The sequence below is a fragment of the Phyllostomus hastatus genome, unplaced genomic scaffold (assembly GCF_019186645.2).
Source record: "Phyllostomus hastatus isolate PE091 unplaced genomic scaffold, TTU_PhHast_1.1 phas_scaffold_129, whole genome shotgun sequence".
In the NCBI taxonomy this organism is placed as follows: Eukaryota; Metazoa; Chordata; class Mammalia; order Chiroptera; family Phyllostomidae; genus Phyllostomus; species Phyllostomus hastatus.
The window spans coordinates 14,577,821-14,597,092 of record NW_025334009.1 but is presented as its reverse complement, the minus strand read 5'-3'; the positions used below and the strand labels follow the sequence as shown (position 1 = coordinate 14,597,092).

General features: G+C 48.3%; 1 protein-coding gene across 1 annotated transcript in view; it reads left to right on the top strand.

Moving 5' to 3' along the window:
• TRIM71 (tripartite motif containing 71) overlaps positions 1-17,971 on the top strand; it is a 64,121-nt gene extending 46,150 nt beyond the window's left edge. The window contains exons 3-4 of the mRNA XM_045856505.1: positions 11,990-12,124; positions 16,520-17,971. Coding sequence (XP_045712461.1) covers positions 11,990-12,124; positions 16,520-17,971 — 1,587 coding nt within the window. The remainder of the gene's footprint in view (positions 1-11,989; positions 12,125-16,519) is intronic.
• Positions 17,972-19,272: the final 1,301 nt, after the last annotated feature.

Genomic DNA, 19,272 nt, shown 5'->3' with positions numbered 1-19,272 from the left:
AGATTGAATAGGAAACTTGTTATTTGCATTCTAGAGTATTTGAATAAGTGAATTGTTTAAAAAATATCTTTTAGGAAAATGGTTAAAGGACTGACCATGTGCTTTAGTCTAGGGATTCAGGGGTGTTCAGCCTGTGGCCCTCAGGCCGCATGCAGCCCAGGGTGGCTATGAGTGCGGCCCAACACAAAACCTTAAATTTACTTAAACCACTCGCACCTTTTTTTTTTTTCTCAACAGTTTTCATTAGTGTTTATGTATTTAATGTGTGGCCCAAGACAGTCATCTTCTTCCACTGTAGCCCAAAGACTCTGGAAGGTTGGACACTCCTGGTTTAGATTTGAATACATTTCTCCACAGCTATCACATTCCTGTGCGTGATAACGAAGAAATCTTTCTAATGTGTCAGATTATCTGATACGCAAGTCATAACATTGGAAGTTTGAGAGCCTGTATTTCTGGAGTCGCTTCTTCTATCGTATTCTTAACGCCTTCAAAGTGTCTCTCGATTGCTGTTAAAGCTCGTTTGGCAGCATAGGTTGGTGTATAGTTCTTTTACTTCTGTTTTGTTTTAGTGACTCTGTTGCTGCAGCTAATGTCTGAATTCTCTCTCCCCCCCAACCCCCCATTGTGGTATTGTCTGAAGAACCCCTTTCTGTCCTTGGAGACTGAGAACACGCAGGGGGTCCTTGAAACACAACCAGAGAATTGCTGGTAAACTCTGTGCTCTGCTGGCATCCTCTGTCGCGTGGGGTGAGGGCGACGCGTGGGTAAAAGGACGAACTCTCAGGAAAGTACAAACTTGAGCTTTCTGTGGGGAGGAGAGAGAAGAGCAGATTTCATCGGCCACTCTCAACTTTCCAAACATAGTCAGTGGTAGCTGAGAGCCTGCCGCTTGGGTAGTGAAAAGGACATAGGAGTGAAAATCAAATATTGGTTGGTACTATTGTAGTTGGCACTGGTGTACACACTGGATCACGGGGCATTTTGTGGGGGAGGATCCAAGCGGCAGGTTGGGCGGCTGGGTTCTTGGGGTGAGTTGGGGTGCTCAGTACATTGACAGTCTGTTCGGCCACACCGAGGTGCACCTGCTGAACACCAGCCGCAGAAGTGCTTGTGTGAGCATGTGCATTTGGGGGCAGGTGCACTGTTTCGTGGCTCATGTTAGAATTCTTTAAAGCGTGCATTCAGCCAGCGATCCGGAGGTTTGGGGTATAATTGGACACCTGTTTTTTGTCTAAAGTTCTTACCACATTGTCAATACATTGACCATTCCTACAAACCTGCCCAAAGACCTCTATGAAAGTAGGGTCCAGGTTCTTCGTACCTGTTAACGAAGAAGTTCCTGGATGTTGGTAGAAAACACAGCCCCTTTTTCCTCTGAGTTGCCGCTGTGATGTCAGCTCACACCTTTGGAGGCTGGGAGGGGGAGTCCAGGTAAAGATTGAGGACAAGTTATTGGAATTTTGCTTAAAAAGCATTTTGCTGAAAAGCCAGTTTGTTCCCATGTGGCCAAAACAAAACAAAACAAAACTCTGTCCCCAAAGTCTGAAGACAGGTGTGATTTTGTTTTTAGTGTGAACAAGTGTTTTTGCTCCATTCTCACTCAGTTTCCTGGACACATAACTCTGGTTGTCCTGCCCCCATACAAGAGAGCTCTGTCCTGTCCTAGACTGGTGGCTCCGTTGGTTGGAGCATCATCCCATATGCCAAAAGGTCGCAGGTTCAGTCCCTGGTCAGGACACATAGCTCGATTGTGGGTTAAGTCCCAGGCTGCGGCACGTGCAGGGGGCAGCCAATCAATGTCTGTCTGACTGTTTCTCTCTCTCTGCCTTTCTTTGTCTGTCTGTTTCTGTCTCTCATCCCCTCTCTTCCCCCTCTTTTCTTCTCCCTCTAAAATTAATAAACGTATCCTCGGGCAAGTATTAGAAATTAAGGGAAGGAGGGAGGGAGGAACCCAGGTCCAAGAAACTGAGTGAGAGTGGGGAAGCGCCTGCCTGTTTTCAGCAGGTGCTCACCTGAGCGTCTGCAGTGTTGTAGGAGAGCACTGTGTCGAGAGCTTCAGGTGGGGTCCCTGTTAAATCCACACGTCATGTTTAAAGTAGATCTGGAAAGATTGGGCAAAGCAGATAGCATATAGCACGAGGTATGTTTTTGATGATATAAAAAGATTCTTAGATTTATATGTGAACATGCAAGTGGTCTCTCCTTTTCAGTGGTCGCTAGGCGGTGGGCAGAATGACAGCCACTGACGTTTTGAGCTGTACCTACCCCACAGGCTAAAGACGTGCTGGTAAAACGCCGGAAAGGAGCACACTGACTTGGGTGGACCTGCTTTGGACACTTGAGTTCTTCATGCAGTTGGTCAAACTGTTAAGTAAAGGGCCCAAACACACAGTATTTACACTGTCACTTTATAGCATTTATATTAAAGAGTACAGCAGAGATGGTACGAAGACTGTTTCTGTTCTTAATGTGAGCATCAGAGAAGGAAGGACAGGATATAGTCAACACAATTTTGGAAGAGTGGTAAGTTTCTTGAAAATGTATTTAAAACTACTTCCTGTAAAATATTTTTATTTACTTTTAGAGAGAGGGGAAGGGAGGGAAAAAGAGAGGGAGAGGAATCAATGTGTGAGAGATACATCAATCACTTGCTTCTGTCATGCCCCCAACCAGGGGCGTGGCCAGTAATCCAGGCATGTGTCCTGACTGGCAATCAGTCTGGCAACTCTTGGGTTCACAGCCCACGCTCAATCCACTGAGCCACACCAGCCAGGGCCACCTCATTCCTTAAAAAACAAAACAACCCCCCCCCCCAAAAAAAAACAAAAAAAAAACCCCACAAAAAAACTGAATTATTCTAGTCACAGGGTAAGAACAGATTCTGATTCATAAGTTATTGGTTTAAGAAACTGTCCTAGGTTTGTTTATTTGCTTGTACTAGTGTTAATGTATTAAGTATGTCATTTGGGGGCTTTTAGAAGCCATTTATTTGTATTGACAAATTGGCAGATCCAAGGGACAGTAGATATGCCAGAAATAGGCTTTATTTTGCTACTCACACAAGGCAGTTAAGAAGACATCAAACCGAGGGATAGAGAACACACAATACAGTGTGTAGGTGATCTGTTGTGGAATTGCGCAGTTGAAACCTGCATAATTTTGTTGACCAGTTATAGCCCCAACACATTCAATAAAAATGAACAAAACAAGAAGGCATCAAACCAATGATAAAGGATGGTAAGGGAGGGAGAAGGAATAGACTTTAATCAATCATAACAAGCACCAAAATTCAAACCTAGCTAGATTAAAGGGTTACATGGAGAGGAGGGGGGAAGTATTAAGAAAAATAGAAGTGGATACTTATGCGTATTAAAAGGAACACAAACTATAAAATATGGCAGGCGGTTAAAACAGGAAGACGCATGGATAAAGGAATGAAGGAGACAAAAACACACCTGTTATACAGAGAAAATTCAGCTACTCAATATATTTAGCCTGAGCAGTTATCCATTTAAAATGACACCAGAACACTCGTTTGGATAAACAGAATGCACCATGCTTACTCTTTGTGGGTGAGAGAACACGTTTTGGGAAACATCCAGAGCTTTAAATGTGGGAGTAACTCATTTCCCCTTTGGGAATCTCCTCTGAGACAGGGCCCTGCATTTTGAAGGTATCTGTTGCACCATTATGATGATCAACAAGTAGGTATAAGGATTTTTTTTAGCTACTTAAATTTATCAAGTGTTTGTGATCACATTAAAAATAAATACATGCAGTGTTAAGTAAAACGACAACACTCAAGTGAAGTTGGTTCAGGAAAAATTAGGCAGACCCAGAAAAGAGGCACAGAAAAATTGGTAGTAGAAGTAGATCAAAATATTAATTTTTTAAAAAAATCCATGATTGTATTTCAATATACAACTTCTGTACAACCAAAAAATAAAACACCATTAAATAACAAAAAACATAGTATTTCATTTGCAATGCATAACAAATGGCTAACGCCTTTAGTCATAAATGACTAGTAGTATTTTCTTCTAAGGTGGGACTGAGGCAAGAATTTTTCATATTTATTAAGGAAAATGTGGACAGTAAGCTGCACGTATTTAAAGTGTACACCACATGTTTGGTATATATTTCACCCATGAAAACATCACAGTCAAGATTATGAACATGTCTGTTACCTTCAAAAGTTGTCTTGTAACCTTCTCTCCCTCTCCTCGTAATCCTTCCCTCTCTGTTCCCATGTTCCCAAGCGGCCACTCGGCTGCTTTCTGTCACAGATTAAGACTTTGTTTTGATGAGTTAGGAAGTGAATTTTGCAACTAGTAACAGGCCTTTTTACTCTGCTCCCAGAAAGAGCGGTTTTAAGGAAAGACTCAAGGTTTTACCCTCTGATACTAAAAGATACAGGTAGTGACTGGAGAGTCCTTTATTTCTAAGACCCTGTCGTTCCTAGGTGTTGGCATTTATTGCTGTGCCCCAAAATGGCTGCTGGGACACCACATGTTACATCTATGTTCTGACCAATTGAATGGAAGTAGGCATGCTCTTATTTTATAGAGATTTCCCATATGTCTTTTTTTTTTTTTAATTGATTTGGGAGACAGAAAAATATTGATTTGTTCCACTTACTGCTGCATTCATCAGTTGATTCTTGTATGTGCCCTGCCCGGCATTGAACCCGCCACCTTGGTGTGTGGGTGTGATGCACTAACCTATTGAATACCTGGGCCAGGGCTCCCAGAGGTCTTGCGTAACACATTCACTGGCCGAATGCCCAATATCATGACCACATCAGTTGCAAGGTGTTTTTATCCAAACTCACTGCGGCCTTAAACAAAATAGAGCTTCTGTTACTTTTTATCTGGTATTAGCAGTAAGTCAGTAGCAGAACAGAACTGAAGTGGAATGGATGTTCTGGCCAACCAGCCGTCTCTGCCCTATATCCTCTTCCTGATTTCCTCTATTGGACGTGATTTTTCTACCCATTAAAAAAGTAAACGTCGTCACTCTTCATGTTAAAGCAAGAGTGATAGATATCATACCATTGTGCCCCCAAATGAAAAGAACTGAGCCTAATGACTAAGCATAATTTTCTTTAAAATTTATTTTTGGGTGAGGGAGAAAGAGGGAGAGAAACCTCAATGTGAGAGGGAGACATCGATGGGCCGCCTCTCGTATGCGCCCCAACCAGGACTTGGACTGGCGACCTTTTGCTTTGCAGGGTGATATCCAACCCACTGAGCCACACTGGTCAGGGCTTAAGCATAATTGTTTGAAGTTGTACAAATGAAATTCTAAGTTAATCTAGACTTTTTTGGTTTATTTTGGTCCCTTCTGTTTTTCTTTTACCGTCTTAGACTAAAGTAACCTGCAGGCACGCCTGCCTGCCATGATGGAAAGTTACCACAAGGAGTGCTGGGAATGGCTACTAACTATCCCAGGAAGTAGGCCAAGGAAACACTTTTTTCTGTTGCAAATACGGAAATGGAAGAACAAAATGCCAGATCTCCTTAATCATGGGCCTTTCTTTTCGTCAGCAAGAATTGCCAGACATGTTTACTGACCTTCAGCTTTGTTCCAGGCACTGAAATAGGTACTTGGTGCACACATAGGAGCGCCTGAATGATGCGGGTGTCACTCTTTCCATTTTGCAAAGAGAAGACTTTGCTCCAAAGAGGTTAACCTCAAGTAACCTGCCAGAGGCACATGGGCAGTGAATAGAATTGCAGTTTGATTCCAAATCTAATGGATGCTGTCTCTCATTTGGGAGGCAGGTGGTCTCTCTCTAGCTGCGCACCACCCCCTCCCCCGCAATATGAGTGAAAGAATCATGAAGAAAAAAAAAAAAAAACTTGAATACCCCATGACCTGATTTAAAAATTTCCCATGCTCTCTTAATTAGGACTCTTGGTTACAGTCAACTAAGAGAGGATGAATAGTCTCAGGTGACCAGGTAGAAGAATGTTGGCGGATCAGGCTTCAGGTATCCAGGGACGCAGGCCTGGGTGCCAGCACCGCCAGTCGCTTGGCCCCGTCCCGCTCTCCAGGGTAATCTCATTCTTGCCACTGGGCCTGGGCCTGTCCGTGCGGTGCAGAGAGAGAGGTGGGCTTAACGTGGGGGTCTGCTCACGCCTGCGCTGTCCCACAGGCCACCCTCAGGGAAAGAGTGTGGGTCTCCTCCTCTTCTCCCACTGTCTCTCCTGTTGGGTTGGGGTGGGGGTCGGGGTGGCACCATCCATCCATGTGTAAAACCCCAGGGAAAGTGAAGAATACTAGGCAGCCAGCTCTGCAGGCGGGTTTAAGTCTTTATCAACCTGACACCACCTTTAAATGAGTATCAGTGTCCCAGAATTACACGCTAGCTGCCTCGTGTCTGGGTTTTCCGTACAATTTGGGAATTGGGTGTTTTCATTTCCACTGAACAGCTTTTGTTTAGAAAAACTCTTTCAGACACTCTGTTCCCTTTCCTCGCCCAGGGACATTTATCTCACTTATCAGTTTCCCCTCCACGGCTGGAGATAATACATACACACTTACTGGGGGCTCAGCAGGAGGGCGTGTTGCCTCTTTCCAGTCACTGCTGCACCCCGAGTCACACCGCAGACCCACGTTTGTGTGTTTGCGTTGGTGCCACAAGGCCCGAGGTTTTCCTGGGCTCCTCTCCTGCGGTAAGGACACAGCCCAGTGCTGTAAGCAGCGCACGTATTAATAATCTCCCTAGTGAGGCCCTCTCGTCCTGGACACCTCTTTTTCCTCCCACTCTGCTGTCTTCCTCAGCTTATATTCATGAGTAGGTTTTTTGTTTTTGTTTTTTTGATTGTTTGTTTGTTTGTTTGTTTGTTTTTTAGAGAGGGGAGGGAGGGAAAAGAGAGAGAGAAACATCAATGTGTGGTTGCTGGCCTGCAACCCAGGCATGTGCCCTGACTGGGAATCAAACCTGCGACACTTTGGTTCGCAGCTCGTGCTCAATCCACTGAGCTATGCCATCCATGTCACGAGTAGTTTTTGTGTGAGTGTCTAGTAAGTCATTTCTGGATGGGAAGAGTGGATACAACAAAGGCACAACTCCTCACTGACTGTCCTTTTTCATCCAGTGTTAAGCTCCAAGTGTTCCACGGACAGCTGGGCAGGAACCACACAGTTCCTGCTTGGTGCCTCTGGGAGAATCGCAGCTTGGCCGTGTTTAGCTCAGGGGTCTCAGTTCTTGACAGAGCACCCAGAGGTAACTCCTTCAGTTAATTCAGTCGATACATAGCCCTGTGAGGGGAATTGACCCCAGCGAGGGTCTAGAGTTACAACAAAGGAAGCACGGAAGACGTCTGTAGTGGGCCTCGTTGTTATTGCTTTTAAGAACACCGTTACTTCGACTCTTCCTAAACATACACTTTTGGTCACCGAGGTAACTAGAGGGTTTTGTGAGGTGCCTTGTTTACCTGGGGGTGTTCTAAGCAGGATCAGGGATATGGTGGCTCTCCATGTAAAAAGAGCCTTGATTCCCTTAATTACTGTGTTTCTTTCATCACATTTAAGGTGTCATTGAGTGTAAGCTGCACGTTTATTTTATATACAACTAATAAAGGGAAAGTCCTCCCGACAATTTAGGATAAACCCATGACAAAGATATCAGATGTGACTAAAATGATATGTGGAGTGCACTGTAGCCTTTTCCACATCTGGTGTCTCGGACTGAGGTTCTGGGTGCTGTGTTGGCCACTAGTATTACCTGCTGACTGTCGGGACACTTTACGGTACCAGCCACCAGGCCATCACTGGTCTCCATGGCAGATGCCACTAATAGCTGACTGCACCCTTCCCCGGGAAACGCACAGTAGAGCCTTGGGCTCCTCAGCACGGGGTGGCCGGCACGAGAGTCCGCTGGACTCCCAACGTTCCCAGTGTTTGCTTGGATCTGTTAACATGTAGAGCATGATAACATTTTTTTCTCACCCCCGTCATCCATGCTTGTCGTTTTTTGTTTTTTAATGGCAAAGTGTGATTCCGTTTTCAAAGTTGACCCAGCCCCTTCTCCACTGTTCCTGTTCCCCAGCCCACAACCCACCTGCCTCTTGTCCCCTTCCGAGGCCTTGCTCTGGGTAATGGGACCCCAGCCAGCAGGTCCTGGTCTGCACATCCTGGCGGGCAGGGCTTGGCCTCCTTGTGTGCGGTGTGGGGAGGGAAGGTCCATTTTGTCTGTAACGTGAAGCTTCTCTGACTCTCGGCCCTAGGACTGCTAACTCTCCCTGCCTGCTTGCGGATAGTACAGTAAAGAGCTTTCACACCTTCTGCCTCCTTGAAAAATGGAGGTGGAAGAAACAGTTCCTACTAGCATGTTCCAGACCCAAGGGCTCGCAGGGGCCTGGCAGGACACGAGGGAGCAAGCCCGGCTGGGCGACAGGACGGGGAGAGGTGAGGGAGACCGTCGCGTGCTGAACGGGCCTCCCCGCTCCCACCCCAGCAAAGGGTGGGGGTCGGTCGTGGCCCTCCCAGCCTTTTCTTGCCCCTGCAGGAGTGTGGGCCTGTTATTTACTTCCATTTCTTGTGATTTTTTTTTATAGAAAATCAGTTTTGTAGAAATAATAAGACGTTGGTATAAATAGAAAGCAATTCGCCTCCCCTGCTGACCATTGAGGAAACATTAAGGAATACGGACCTAGGCTTGGTTGTGTTGGTCAGATCTTTACGTGGACGCCGGCTCTTTGCTAACGAATAACCAATAAAACAAGGTGTGCTGATTACAAATTGTTCTCCTGCCCTTTCACACTACCGCCGCGGGTTGCTGGGCTGCAGCACTAGCTCCAAACCACGCACCTGGGAGTGGGAAGAAGGGACTCGCTTCCTCCATCTTCATGTTCCCGCCAGGGGCATGTTTTTCATCCCGTCTGCAGGAGTGGGTTCCGATTTCTAGCTTTCGCCTCCCCACGGATGAGCTGGGCAAACCCCCGTGTCTTCTCTTTGTGTTGTCCTAGCTCGAGGGGTGGCAGCTGCTTCCTGAAGTTACTGTCTGTCTATAATCCCCAGTGTCCCCTTCGCCCTAGCACCTCTCCAGTTCCTATTTATCCAGATTCCCTCCGTTAAATTGCACCCGTTTAAATGTCTGGTGAGGTCTCTCTTTTTTTCTTGCATGAACGTTGACTGCTGGCCTGAGATATTTGAGACCTGTTTACCCCATTATGATATTTGCTTATATGCACACTTTAATAAAAAAGATTTTATTTATTTTTAGAGAGGGAAGGGAAGGGGAGAGACAGACAGACAGATAGACACATCAATGTGCAGTTGCTGGGGGCCGTGGCCTGCAACCCAGGCATGTGCCCCGACTGGGAATCGAACCTGCGATGCTTGGTCACAGCCTGCGCTCAATCCACTGAGGTACGCCAGCCAGGGCTTTATATGCACACTTTTTGATTGGTCATTCTAAATTTTTGTCTTAGGGATAATTGGGATGTATCTATCCGCTTCCACTTCTTGGCAACTGTATCAGTTTCCTAGGGTTGCTACAACAAAGGTCACCAGCTGGGTGACTTACTATACTAGGAATGTACTATCTCCACAGATCTGCAGGCTGGGTGTCCAAAATCAGGGTGTCAGCAGGAATGTGCACCTTCTGAAGGTTCTAGGGAAGGATTCTTTCCCTGCCTCGTCCTAGTTTCTGGCTGTCGCCACCAGTCCTTGGTGTCCCGGGTGTCACTCCCAGTTTCTGCCTGCCTTCACATGGCCTTCCTTTTGTGTGCCTGTGTCTCCGTCTTCCCTCGACCTTACGTGGTGAGGACCGTGGACTTAGTTCTCACCCTAGTCCATCATCACCTCATGTTAACATCGGCAAAGGCCTTACTTCCGACTAAGGTCACATTCTGAGGTTTTAGATGCACCTGAATTTGGCGGCGAAGTGGGCAGTATTTAGGCCAGTACAGTTACCTAGCGCTTTGAGAAACACGGCTACGTCCACAGACACGAACAAGTTTAACATGTATAGATGATTGTTTGCATTACAAGCCAGAGGCTATCTGTACTTAGCCCTCACTTAGTTTGACAGTTGGGATAAGATGGTAAAGGTGGAGCAGAAAGATGGTGTGACGCTGCCCTGCACTTTCCAGCTTCATGAAGGAAGCAGTTTTTGAGTTGGGCTTTGAACTTCAGGATGCACTTGGAAGAGGGAGGCATTCCGGGCGGTGGCCAGCCTGTGGGCTGTGCAGACCCACCCTGGTGCCCACTCTGACCAGCTCAGCGGGTCCTTCGGCCTCACGAGGACAGGAGCTGAGAGTGCAGCGTGGGGTGTGGCTCCCCTGTCGTGCCGGCCGAGGGGATTCAACTTGGTAAATAGAGGCCTCAATTTTACCGTATTTTATTGGGAGGTGGTTTTAAATGACCGAATGAGTTGCAGCTGTTGAGCCGGACCCGTGTTTGTAGTAATAAGGTTGATCATGGGTGGTTTGAGTCCGAAGGTTATGGTTGCCTCGGGGGAGGCGGAGCTGAGATGGAGAATGACTGCTGCTTACTGGGCGCCGTGGTTTTCTTTGGGGGTGATGGAAGCATTGCGAATTTTATGTTCTGCATTTTGCCACAATTAAAAGGTGGGGCATGTGACTAGGCAGGCCTAGGTGCATGCGATCCTGCGTGTCCGAGGAGAGCTAAGTGGGACTCGAGGAAGGGATGGTAGAGTTTTTGTTGGAGGTGTTTTCCTGAGAACGGTTCACAGTTACCTGTGCCTGGTGCTGTGGTCGGCTCCTTCCACGTCTCCCCTTGTGCTGTTCTCACAGGCCCCCTTCCCCACAGTTGGGGCCAGGAGCTATTCCAAGGTCTTCCCACTAGTAGGATGTGGAGCCAGGATTTGAGCCTGGATGCCTGACTCCTTCGGTTGGCCATCAGCCTCGTCCCCCGAGTATTACTCCAGTTTTAGACGTGTTCTAGGTTCCAGAAACTCCTCAGTCCAGGGTACACAGAGGCTTGGTCACCCATAACCAATTTCTGGGCCCAAACTTTTTTTTTTGTCTTTTTAAAATTTTTAATCATTTTTAGAGAAGGAGAGAAACATCAGTGTGAGCACGTGCCCTGACCCAGAATCGAACCTGCGACCTTTCGCTTTGCGGGACGGTGGCCAAACACCCGAGCCCCTCTGGTCGGGGCAGCTCCAAACTCCGCGTGCTTCCCCCAAGCCCCTCCTGGCTTTGGACACCTGCTCTACAACTATTGCACCCTCAGCAGTCAGTTTGGAATCCCTGATTTAATACCTCAGTATCTCAAAGAAATCCTTGTGGCTTTTGAAGACACGTCATGTAATATTAATGAAAACACGAGGCCTTCTGTCTGGATTAATTTTTTATGAACAATAATACGTCTGATTAAACTGGCTGATTTACTAGAGCTGGTGGTACCGGGTGGGGCGGGGGGGGGCGGCGCGGTGGTGTATAGATGGTCTCTGACCACAGGGCACGGTTTCTTCGGTGACCCGTATTCCCAGGACGCACTTGGTGTTGGTTCTGGCTGGAAGTGGCTCGGCAGGGAGGTGATGGATAACCGCCGGGCTGCAGCCTGTCTCGAGCCCTCACCCGAGGGCTGTGCCCAGCCGTCGGGGTCCCCCCGAGGCAGGGTGTACGGCCGGAAAGTTGGGGAAGTTGGTCGTGTGCCGGGGGAAGTGCATTTCACATCTGATCCTCATCCCCCGTTTTCGGCTGCGACCCAGCTACACTGGTTTCACTGTGTCAGAGTGTCTTTTAATAGTCCTGACATTCACTGCGTAGGTGCCATTTCTCATACAAAGAAATCCAGCGCTTGCCAGCAGCTCCTTCAGTTACATGTCAGATAGATGCCATTCTCTCCCTAAGTGCCTGCTTTCTTTTCCAAGGAAGTGGATCCAGCGGCCTGGGGGGCCCGGGGTGTTGGCTTTTCAGGTCTGGGGAGAAAGAAAGCGGTCTTAAATGTTCTGTCTGAGGCCTGTGAAGGTCCGTCTAATGCCACGTGACTGTTTCTGGTTTTCCAGCTGAGCATCGAGCAGGCCCAGGCGGTGGCAGAACAGGTGGAGATGAAGGCCAAGGTGGTGCAGTCGGAGGTCAAAGCCGTGACGGCGAGACACAAGAAGGCCCTGGAGGAGCGGGAGTGCGAGCTGCTCTGGAAGGTAATGGATGGTGCATGCCCCCACCCCTGGTCTGGGCCTCCTCCGCCGGCTAGCGGCCAGCATTTCTTCCCTGAACCACATGCCCGATTCTGGACCCCGGCTCTGATTTTAGAGTACTTGGTACCTTTCCAGAGTTCCATTGGCAGAGAAATTCAGGGGTCCCTGGAACCTTGTGGGTGCTGCCCAGGCAATAAAAACAACAAGGAGCCTTTTCAGAAGTAGTCGGGTACCAAGAGCGGAGGGAGTCCCAAGTGTTCTATCGCACACGCGCAGAAGGAAGCAGAAAAGCAGTACAATCGCAGCCGTTGTTATGAAAGCAGGCTGGTAGGAAACATCCTTGTTTTTGGTGTCCTGGCTGGATGCACTTCCTGAGCCCTGGTGGAAAGGCAGCTTTCCACTGGTGAGGGCACTGAGCGTGTGCCCTTTCTTCCTGTTGGGGCAGGAAAGAGTGCTGAGCACACTGGTGTGCTGTTTAGATAAAAATCAGCTGGGAAGATGGCTCTCCCCACTCATCTCACCATCCCAGTATTTTCCTCTCGAGTCTTCTACCCCCCTTCTGAGGAAAGGGGGCAGTACGCCTGCAAGTGGGCCAGTTGTACCATTACTACATTCTCAGAACACACAAGTAAGGCTGAGTACAAAGCTGATTTATTTATTTTTCTTTAAGATTGTTATTTTTTATTTTTATTTATTTTTTAGAGAGGGAAGGGAGGGAGAAAGAGAGAGAGCAAGAAACATCAATGTGCAGTTGCTGGGGGTCATGGCCTGCAACCCAGGCATGTACCCTGCCTGGGAATCGAACCTGCGATACTTTGGTTCACAGCCCGCATTCAATCCACTGAGCTACACCAGGCAGGTCAAAGCTGATTTAAAAGGGTGCACTGAGGTGTATGCATGCTTGTTTTTGTTTTTAGAAAGAGGGGAAAGGAGAGAACCACTGTGCAAGAGATCCACCAATCAGTTGCCTCTGGCACATCCTCCATTGGGGGCCCAACCCCCAATTCAGACATGTGCCCTGACCAGGAATGGAACTGGTGACCTTTCAGTTTGCAGACCGACACTCAATCTACCAAGCCCCGCACCAGCCAGGGCTGCATGCTTATTTTGGTCATCCCAATTATATGATGGTAGAGGTGGCGTCTCAATTTCTGAAAGTGACCCTCACCAGTCAGAACCTTCTCTGGAAGGCTATCGGATTCTGCATTTTCCATGTAGTTCGCTTTCTGCTTCTTAGGACCTCTCAGAAACTACGGCTTCATCGCTCTTGGACAAGAAAAGAAAGGCTGCTTGAGTAGAAACAAGTGCAAGATTTAATTCGGCACCTATTTTAGTTAGGCACCTTTGTGGCCCCGACATGGTTTTCAGGCACTCCGATGTCCCCGTGGTCTGTCGGTCTCGTGCCACCCACGAATGTTAATTATAACTGAAAGGGGCCCACTTCTTGCAACCTGAGAGCTCTGTGGTGAACTCGGCCACAAACTCGCTCTTCTGGATTTGCTGATGAAAAGGCCTTTGTGTGTTTCTGCAGATCTCACCTAAGTTATCCTCCCTCCTGTGAGGCTGGCTCACGGGCCTCTTCTGAAGGCAGCTCTCTAAACGGAGAGCGTGGTTTTCGCTCTAGGAGAAGCAGATTTGGGAAAAGAGTCGATTTCTTCCTGCCGTAAACTTTGTGTCTACTTGCCTAAAAAAACTCATTTTCAGATTCCTCCAAAATAGGCTTGCTCATTCTGGACACACCTCAGTCCCATTTATCTTCACCTTTTGCTATGGCACCTTGCTCCAAATCATGTGAGAATACCCCTTCTCTTTTATTCATTACTAATTTTTCTGCCCTGACCCAGCAAAGTTTTCCTGCTTGTAACAGCTGCACCTCTTTGACACAATGGGGTGTGTGTGTGTGTGTGTTTATTTTGGCAAAACATTACTGAATGCCAGGGAAACAATTTCATGTATCTGGATACATCTTTCGTTCTTTTTTTTTTTTAACTCATCAAATCATACATTTTATATTTTCTTAGATTTATTTATTTTTAGAGAAGGGAAGGGAGGGAGGAGGAGAGGCGGGAAAACATTGATGTGCAAAAGAAAAATAAATCAGTTGCCTCTGCGCACGCCCTCAACTGGGGACCTGGCCCACAACCCAGGTATGTGCCCTGACTGTGAATCCAACGGACAACCTTTGGTTTATAGGCCAGCACTCAATCCACTGAGCCACACCAGCCAGGGCATCTTTCATTCTCGTGGCTTATACATTTCCAGTGTTCTTGGCTTCCTCTTGCAGTTAGCTACAACCGCCTACCTGGCTGAGGGGTCAGAACTAAAGCCTGGAGGTTTGGTCCAGTGCAGGACCAAAAGACAAAGCCTCTCTTTGATCTGTCCCCACAAGGTCCTCTCTGCACAGGTGTGTCCTGCTTCCACAGTGGACAGGTGAAAAAGCACATGCATGGGTCAGAAATCACATCATTGCTCCCCAAGGGAAAACCTGATTAGAATCCAGGCCTCCCACCAGTGTACCCTTATTTCGAAATAGGCTTTCTGTAGCTTTCACAACAGCAGTGCACTCCAAATTCACTGTCCTCTGCAAAGCAGTGTGATCTAGCCAGGTGACCTACGTATTCCCTTCATGGAGGAAATGACTCAAAATTAGAGGCTTTTTAGTTAGTTAATGCAAAAGAATGAAGAAATGACTCTGTTTCATTGGTCAGACAAAATCTTGCATTCCTTAATGGTGTGGGTTGAGAACCTCAGAAGCAGGAATTGTTACAGCAGATCAGACTCAATGTTTATTATAGCATTTTATGTTTAGAGAGCTCCTTTCTCCAAATTTTCTGTGTTAGGCCTTTTGGGCTCCCTGTTGAAGGTTTCTAAAACCTGTTCTTTAGAGGTTAGGAGAGAAGAATAGGGGAGGTGTAATCTCACCAATCCATTTTCTCTGCATAGTCTCGTGGCGGGGGGTGGGGGGGGTGGAAAGAGTGAGGGAGGATAGGAGGTTATCTTTCAAGACATTTCAGACTCTATAGCTGCATTGAAAAGTCAGTCTTTTGCCCTGGCTGGTGTGGCTCAGTGGATTGAGTGCCATCCTGCAAATCAAAGGGTCACTGGTTCAATTCCCAGCCAGGGCACATGCCTGGGTTGTGAGCCAGGTCCCTAGTAGAGGGCACTTGAGAGGCAGCCACACATTGATGTTTCCCCTCTCTTTCTTCCTCCTTTCTCCTCTCTAAAAATAAACAAACAAAATTGAAAAAAACTGAAAGAAAAGTCAGTCTTTTGAAGAGTGCAAGACTGGCTAGTCAACAGGAAGTCCTGCTGGTTCTGCCGCCGGTATCCTTTCTGCTGCTTTTCTGTCCCCTTCACGACCATCTCCTTTGCCTAAGGTGCCATCACCCCTCACTGGGGTTGATTGCTGCACTCTCCTTCCTCACTTGTCTCTCCAGTGCATGGTCCGCATAGCTTATATAGGAACATAAATCATCCCTGGCTGGTGTGGCTCAGTGGATTGAGCACCAGCCCTCGAACCGAAAGGTCACCAGTTCGATTCCCAATCAGGGCACATGCCTGGGTTACAGGCGAGGTCCCCATTCGGGGGCATGCATGTAAGAGCCAACTTACTGATGTATCTCTTGCATTTCTTTCTTTCTTTCTTCCCCTTTCTTTCTCTCTCTCTCTCTCTCTTTCTTTCTTTTTCTTTCTTTCTCCCTTCCTTCCCCTGTCTCTAAAAAGTACATAAATGAAATCTTTAAAAAAAGAAAAAGGAACCTAAATCTACTCACACACTCCCTGCGTAAAACTATAGTTTTATTGACATTGCAAGCCAAGCACCCACCTCCACGGTCTTTGTGCTCACTCTTCCCTCTGCTCCGACCACTCTAAGTTCGGCCTCCCTGGGCGCTGTCTTGCATGCCTACCCTATTTCTGCTCTCTGACCCCCAGCATCTCCTGAACTTGGCCTACAGTGTTTCTCCGTGTGTTTGCTTAAAATGTGACCTCTGTGAGGGCAAGGACTGTATATTTCCTCTGAGCAAGGACATTCTCTTAACTAATCACAGTTCATTAAAATCAAGTTTTAATCTCGATTCTATAGTAGTTATAGAATCCTCCGTCAATAGTCCGATTTCACTAATAGTAATTTTAGTAGCACTGTCCCCCAGCCCAGGATCACTCGTTGCATTTAGCTGTCATGCCTCTCCAGTCCTCTCCCGTGTCTGGAGCAGTTCCTCAGTGCTTTCCCCCCTTTGAGTTTTGCTGTGTGTGCAGAGCGCGGGCCAGTTGTTTCTGTGGGTTAGCCCTTGGCATGGGTCTGTCTGAGGCTTCCTCCTGACTCAGGCCAGGGCATGTGTTTTCTCCACTCGGTTCTAAGCCTCTGTCCTCTCTCCCTATCCTCGCCTTTCCATGCAGGTAGAGAAGATTCGCCAGGTGAAGGCCAAGTCTCTGTACCTGCAGGTGGAGAAGCTGCGGCAGAACCTCAACAAGCTCGAGAGCACCATCAGTGCCGTCCAGCAGGTCCTGGAGGAGGGGAGGGCGCTGGACGTCCTGCTGGCCCGAGACCGCATGCTGGCCCAGGTGCAGGAGCTGAAGACCCTGCGCAGCCTCCTGCAGCCCCAGGAGGACGACCGGATCATGTTCACGCCCCCCGACCAGGCGCTGTACCTCGCCGTCAAGTCCTTCGGCTTCGTCAGCAGCGGGTCCTTCGCACCGCTCACCAAGGCCACGGGCGACGGCCTCAAGCGGGCCCTCCAGGGTAAAGTGGCCACCTTCACTGTCGTCGGCTACGACCACGATGGGGAGCCTCGTCTCTCGGGAGGCGACGTCATGTCCGCTGTGGTCCTGGGCCCCGACGGCAACATTTTTGGGGCAGAAGTGAGTGATCAGCAGAACGGGACTTACATGGTGAGCTACCGGCCCCAGATGGAGGGCGAGCACCTGGTGTCGGTCACCATGTGCAACCAGCACATCGAGAACAGCCCCTTCAAGGTCATGGTCAAGTCTGGCCGCAGCTACGTGGGCATCGGGCTGCCCGGCCTGAGCTTCGGCAGCGAGGGCGACAGTGACGGCAAGCTCTGCCGCCCTTGGGGCGTGAGTGTGGACAAGGAGGGCTACATCGTCGTCGCTGACCGCAGCAACAACCGCATCCAGGTGTTCAAGCCCTGCGGCACCTTCCACCACAAGTTCGGCACCCTGGGCTCCCGGCCTGGCCAGTTCGACCGGCCCGCCGGCGTGGCCTGCGACGCCTCCCGCAGGATCGTTGTGGCCGACAAGGACAATCATCGAATCCAGATCTTCACCTTCGAGGGCCAGTTCCTCCTCAAGTTCGGCGAGAAAGGAACCAAGAACGGGCAGTTCAACTACCCTTGGGATGTGGCGGTGAACCCTGAGGGCAAGATCCTGGTCTCTGACACTCGCAACCACCGCATCCAGCTGTTCGGGCCTGATGGAGTCTTCCTGAATAAGTACGGCTTCGAGGGGGCTCTCTGGAAGCACTTTGACTCCCCTCGGGGCGTGGCCTTCAACCACGAGGGCCACTTGGTAGTCACCGATTTCAACAACCACCGGCTCCTGGTCATCCATCCCGATTGCCAGTCGGCACGCTTTCTGGGCTCAGAGGGCACCGGCAATGGGCAGTTCCTGCGCCCGCAGGGCGTGGCCGTGGATCAGGAGGGGCGCATCATCGTGGCCGACTCCAGGAACCACCGGGTGCAGATGTTCGAGTCCAATGGCAGCTTCCTGTGCAAGTTCGGCGCTCAGGGCAGCGGCTTTGGGCAGATGGACCGCCCTTCTGGCATCGCCATCACCCCTGATGGGATGATCGTCGTGGTCGACTTTGGCAACAATCGAATCCTCATCTTCTAAACGCATTTTCTAGGCTTCTGTGTTTGGGGTGTGCATGTCTCGCTCTCGCTCTCGCTCTCGCTCTCTCCTTCTCTCCTTCTCTTTCTCTCTCTCTCTCTCTCCACCCCCTCCCTCCCTTTTCCCTTTTGAATTTCAAAGAAGAAACAGTCTCAGGGAAATTTCTTTTTTTCTTTTGTTGAAAGAGAACAAGAAAAGTACAACATTGCTTAAGTCCTACCTCATCTTTATTTTTTTACAGATGAATGTACTTGTCTTTTCTGCAGGGATTGAGCCTGTGAAGTGATAATTTCTATCTACCTCATCACTCTTCGCATTTCCTTCTCCAGCAGGTCCTCTGCCCGCCTCGCACCCTCGCTCAGTGGAGTTCACGTTCCCCTCTTCCCTCCGTGGGGCGTGACATGCACAGGCCTAGCGTCTCTGGCTGGGAAGGCACTGGATATGTGTGGTGGGCTAATATTCTGTAGATTGAGCCAAGGAAACATGAAAAAAAAACTACTAAGGAAAAAAAAACACAAAAAAGTATAAAATGGAAAAATAGGATTTTAAATGCTTAATTATAGATTATTTGTGTTCTTGAGAATACTGTGTTTATGGGGTTAGATTGCGTTTTGTGATCTTGATCTTTTTGGAAAAAAAATCTTTTTTTTTTTTTTTTAATGCTGCAACAGAGAACGTTCCTATGTTCTCCTTTTATACCTCAGCGTGTTTATCTTCCTGTTCAGCATCTTTTCTTGTTCCTAGAAGTGGCTGTGGCTTGCTAGCCAAGAAAAGCAGACTGTTCCTATTTTAGGGTATGGGATCTTTGTTTCTTGTAAGGTAGGGGTGTGTGTGTGTGTGAAGCCATCTTACATCAGATTAGTGAAGCTGAAGATGATAACACCTCCTCCCAAAGAACCTTTCTTTGCATACGTTAGTGTCTAAAAATAATAAAGGCAGTTCAGGTTTTTGATTCATCTCATTCTCAAAAGTTAAGTTGCTGTTGCTTATAAAGAGTGAAGCGGAAAAAAACAAAAAGAACAAAGCGCGCCCCATTCTCAGAAAGAGGGCTTCCGGACACGGCCTGGTGTGCGGACTGGCGTGGGTGGGCACGCGTGTGCTGAGGTGTAGTCAGCTGGGAGCATGAGAAAGAAAGAAGTCACCTCCAAACTCTTCTGGACTCTCTCTGCAGGAGGGTGGGGGTCAATCCCCGACCCTAGATCGAATGGTGTTCTGTTAATGGAGGCATTTCTTGTCCTCAGAAGAGTGGGCCAAGGAATGAACTTTTACTTTTAAAAAGCACAATTTTTTTTCCTGCCTTGGAA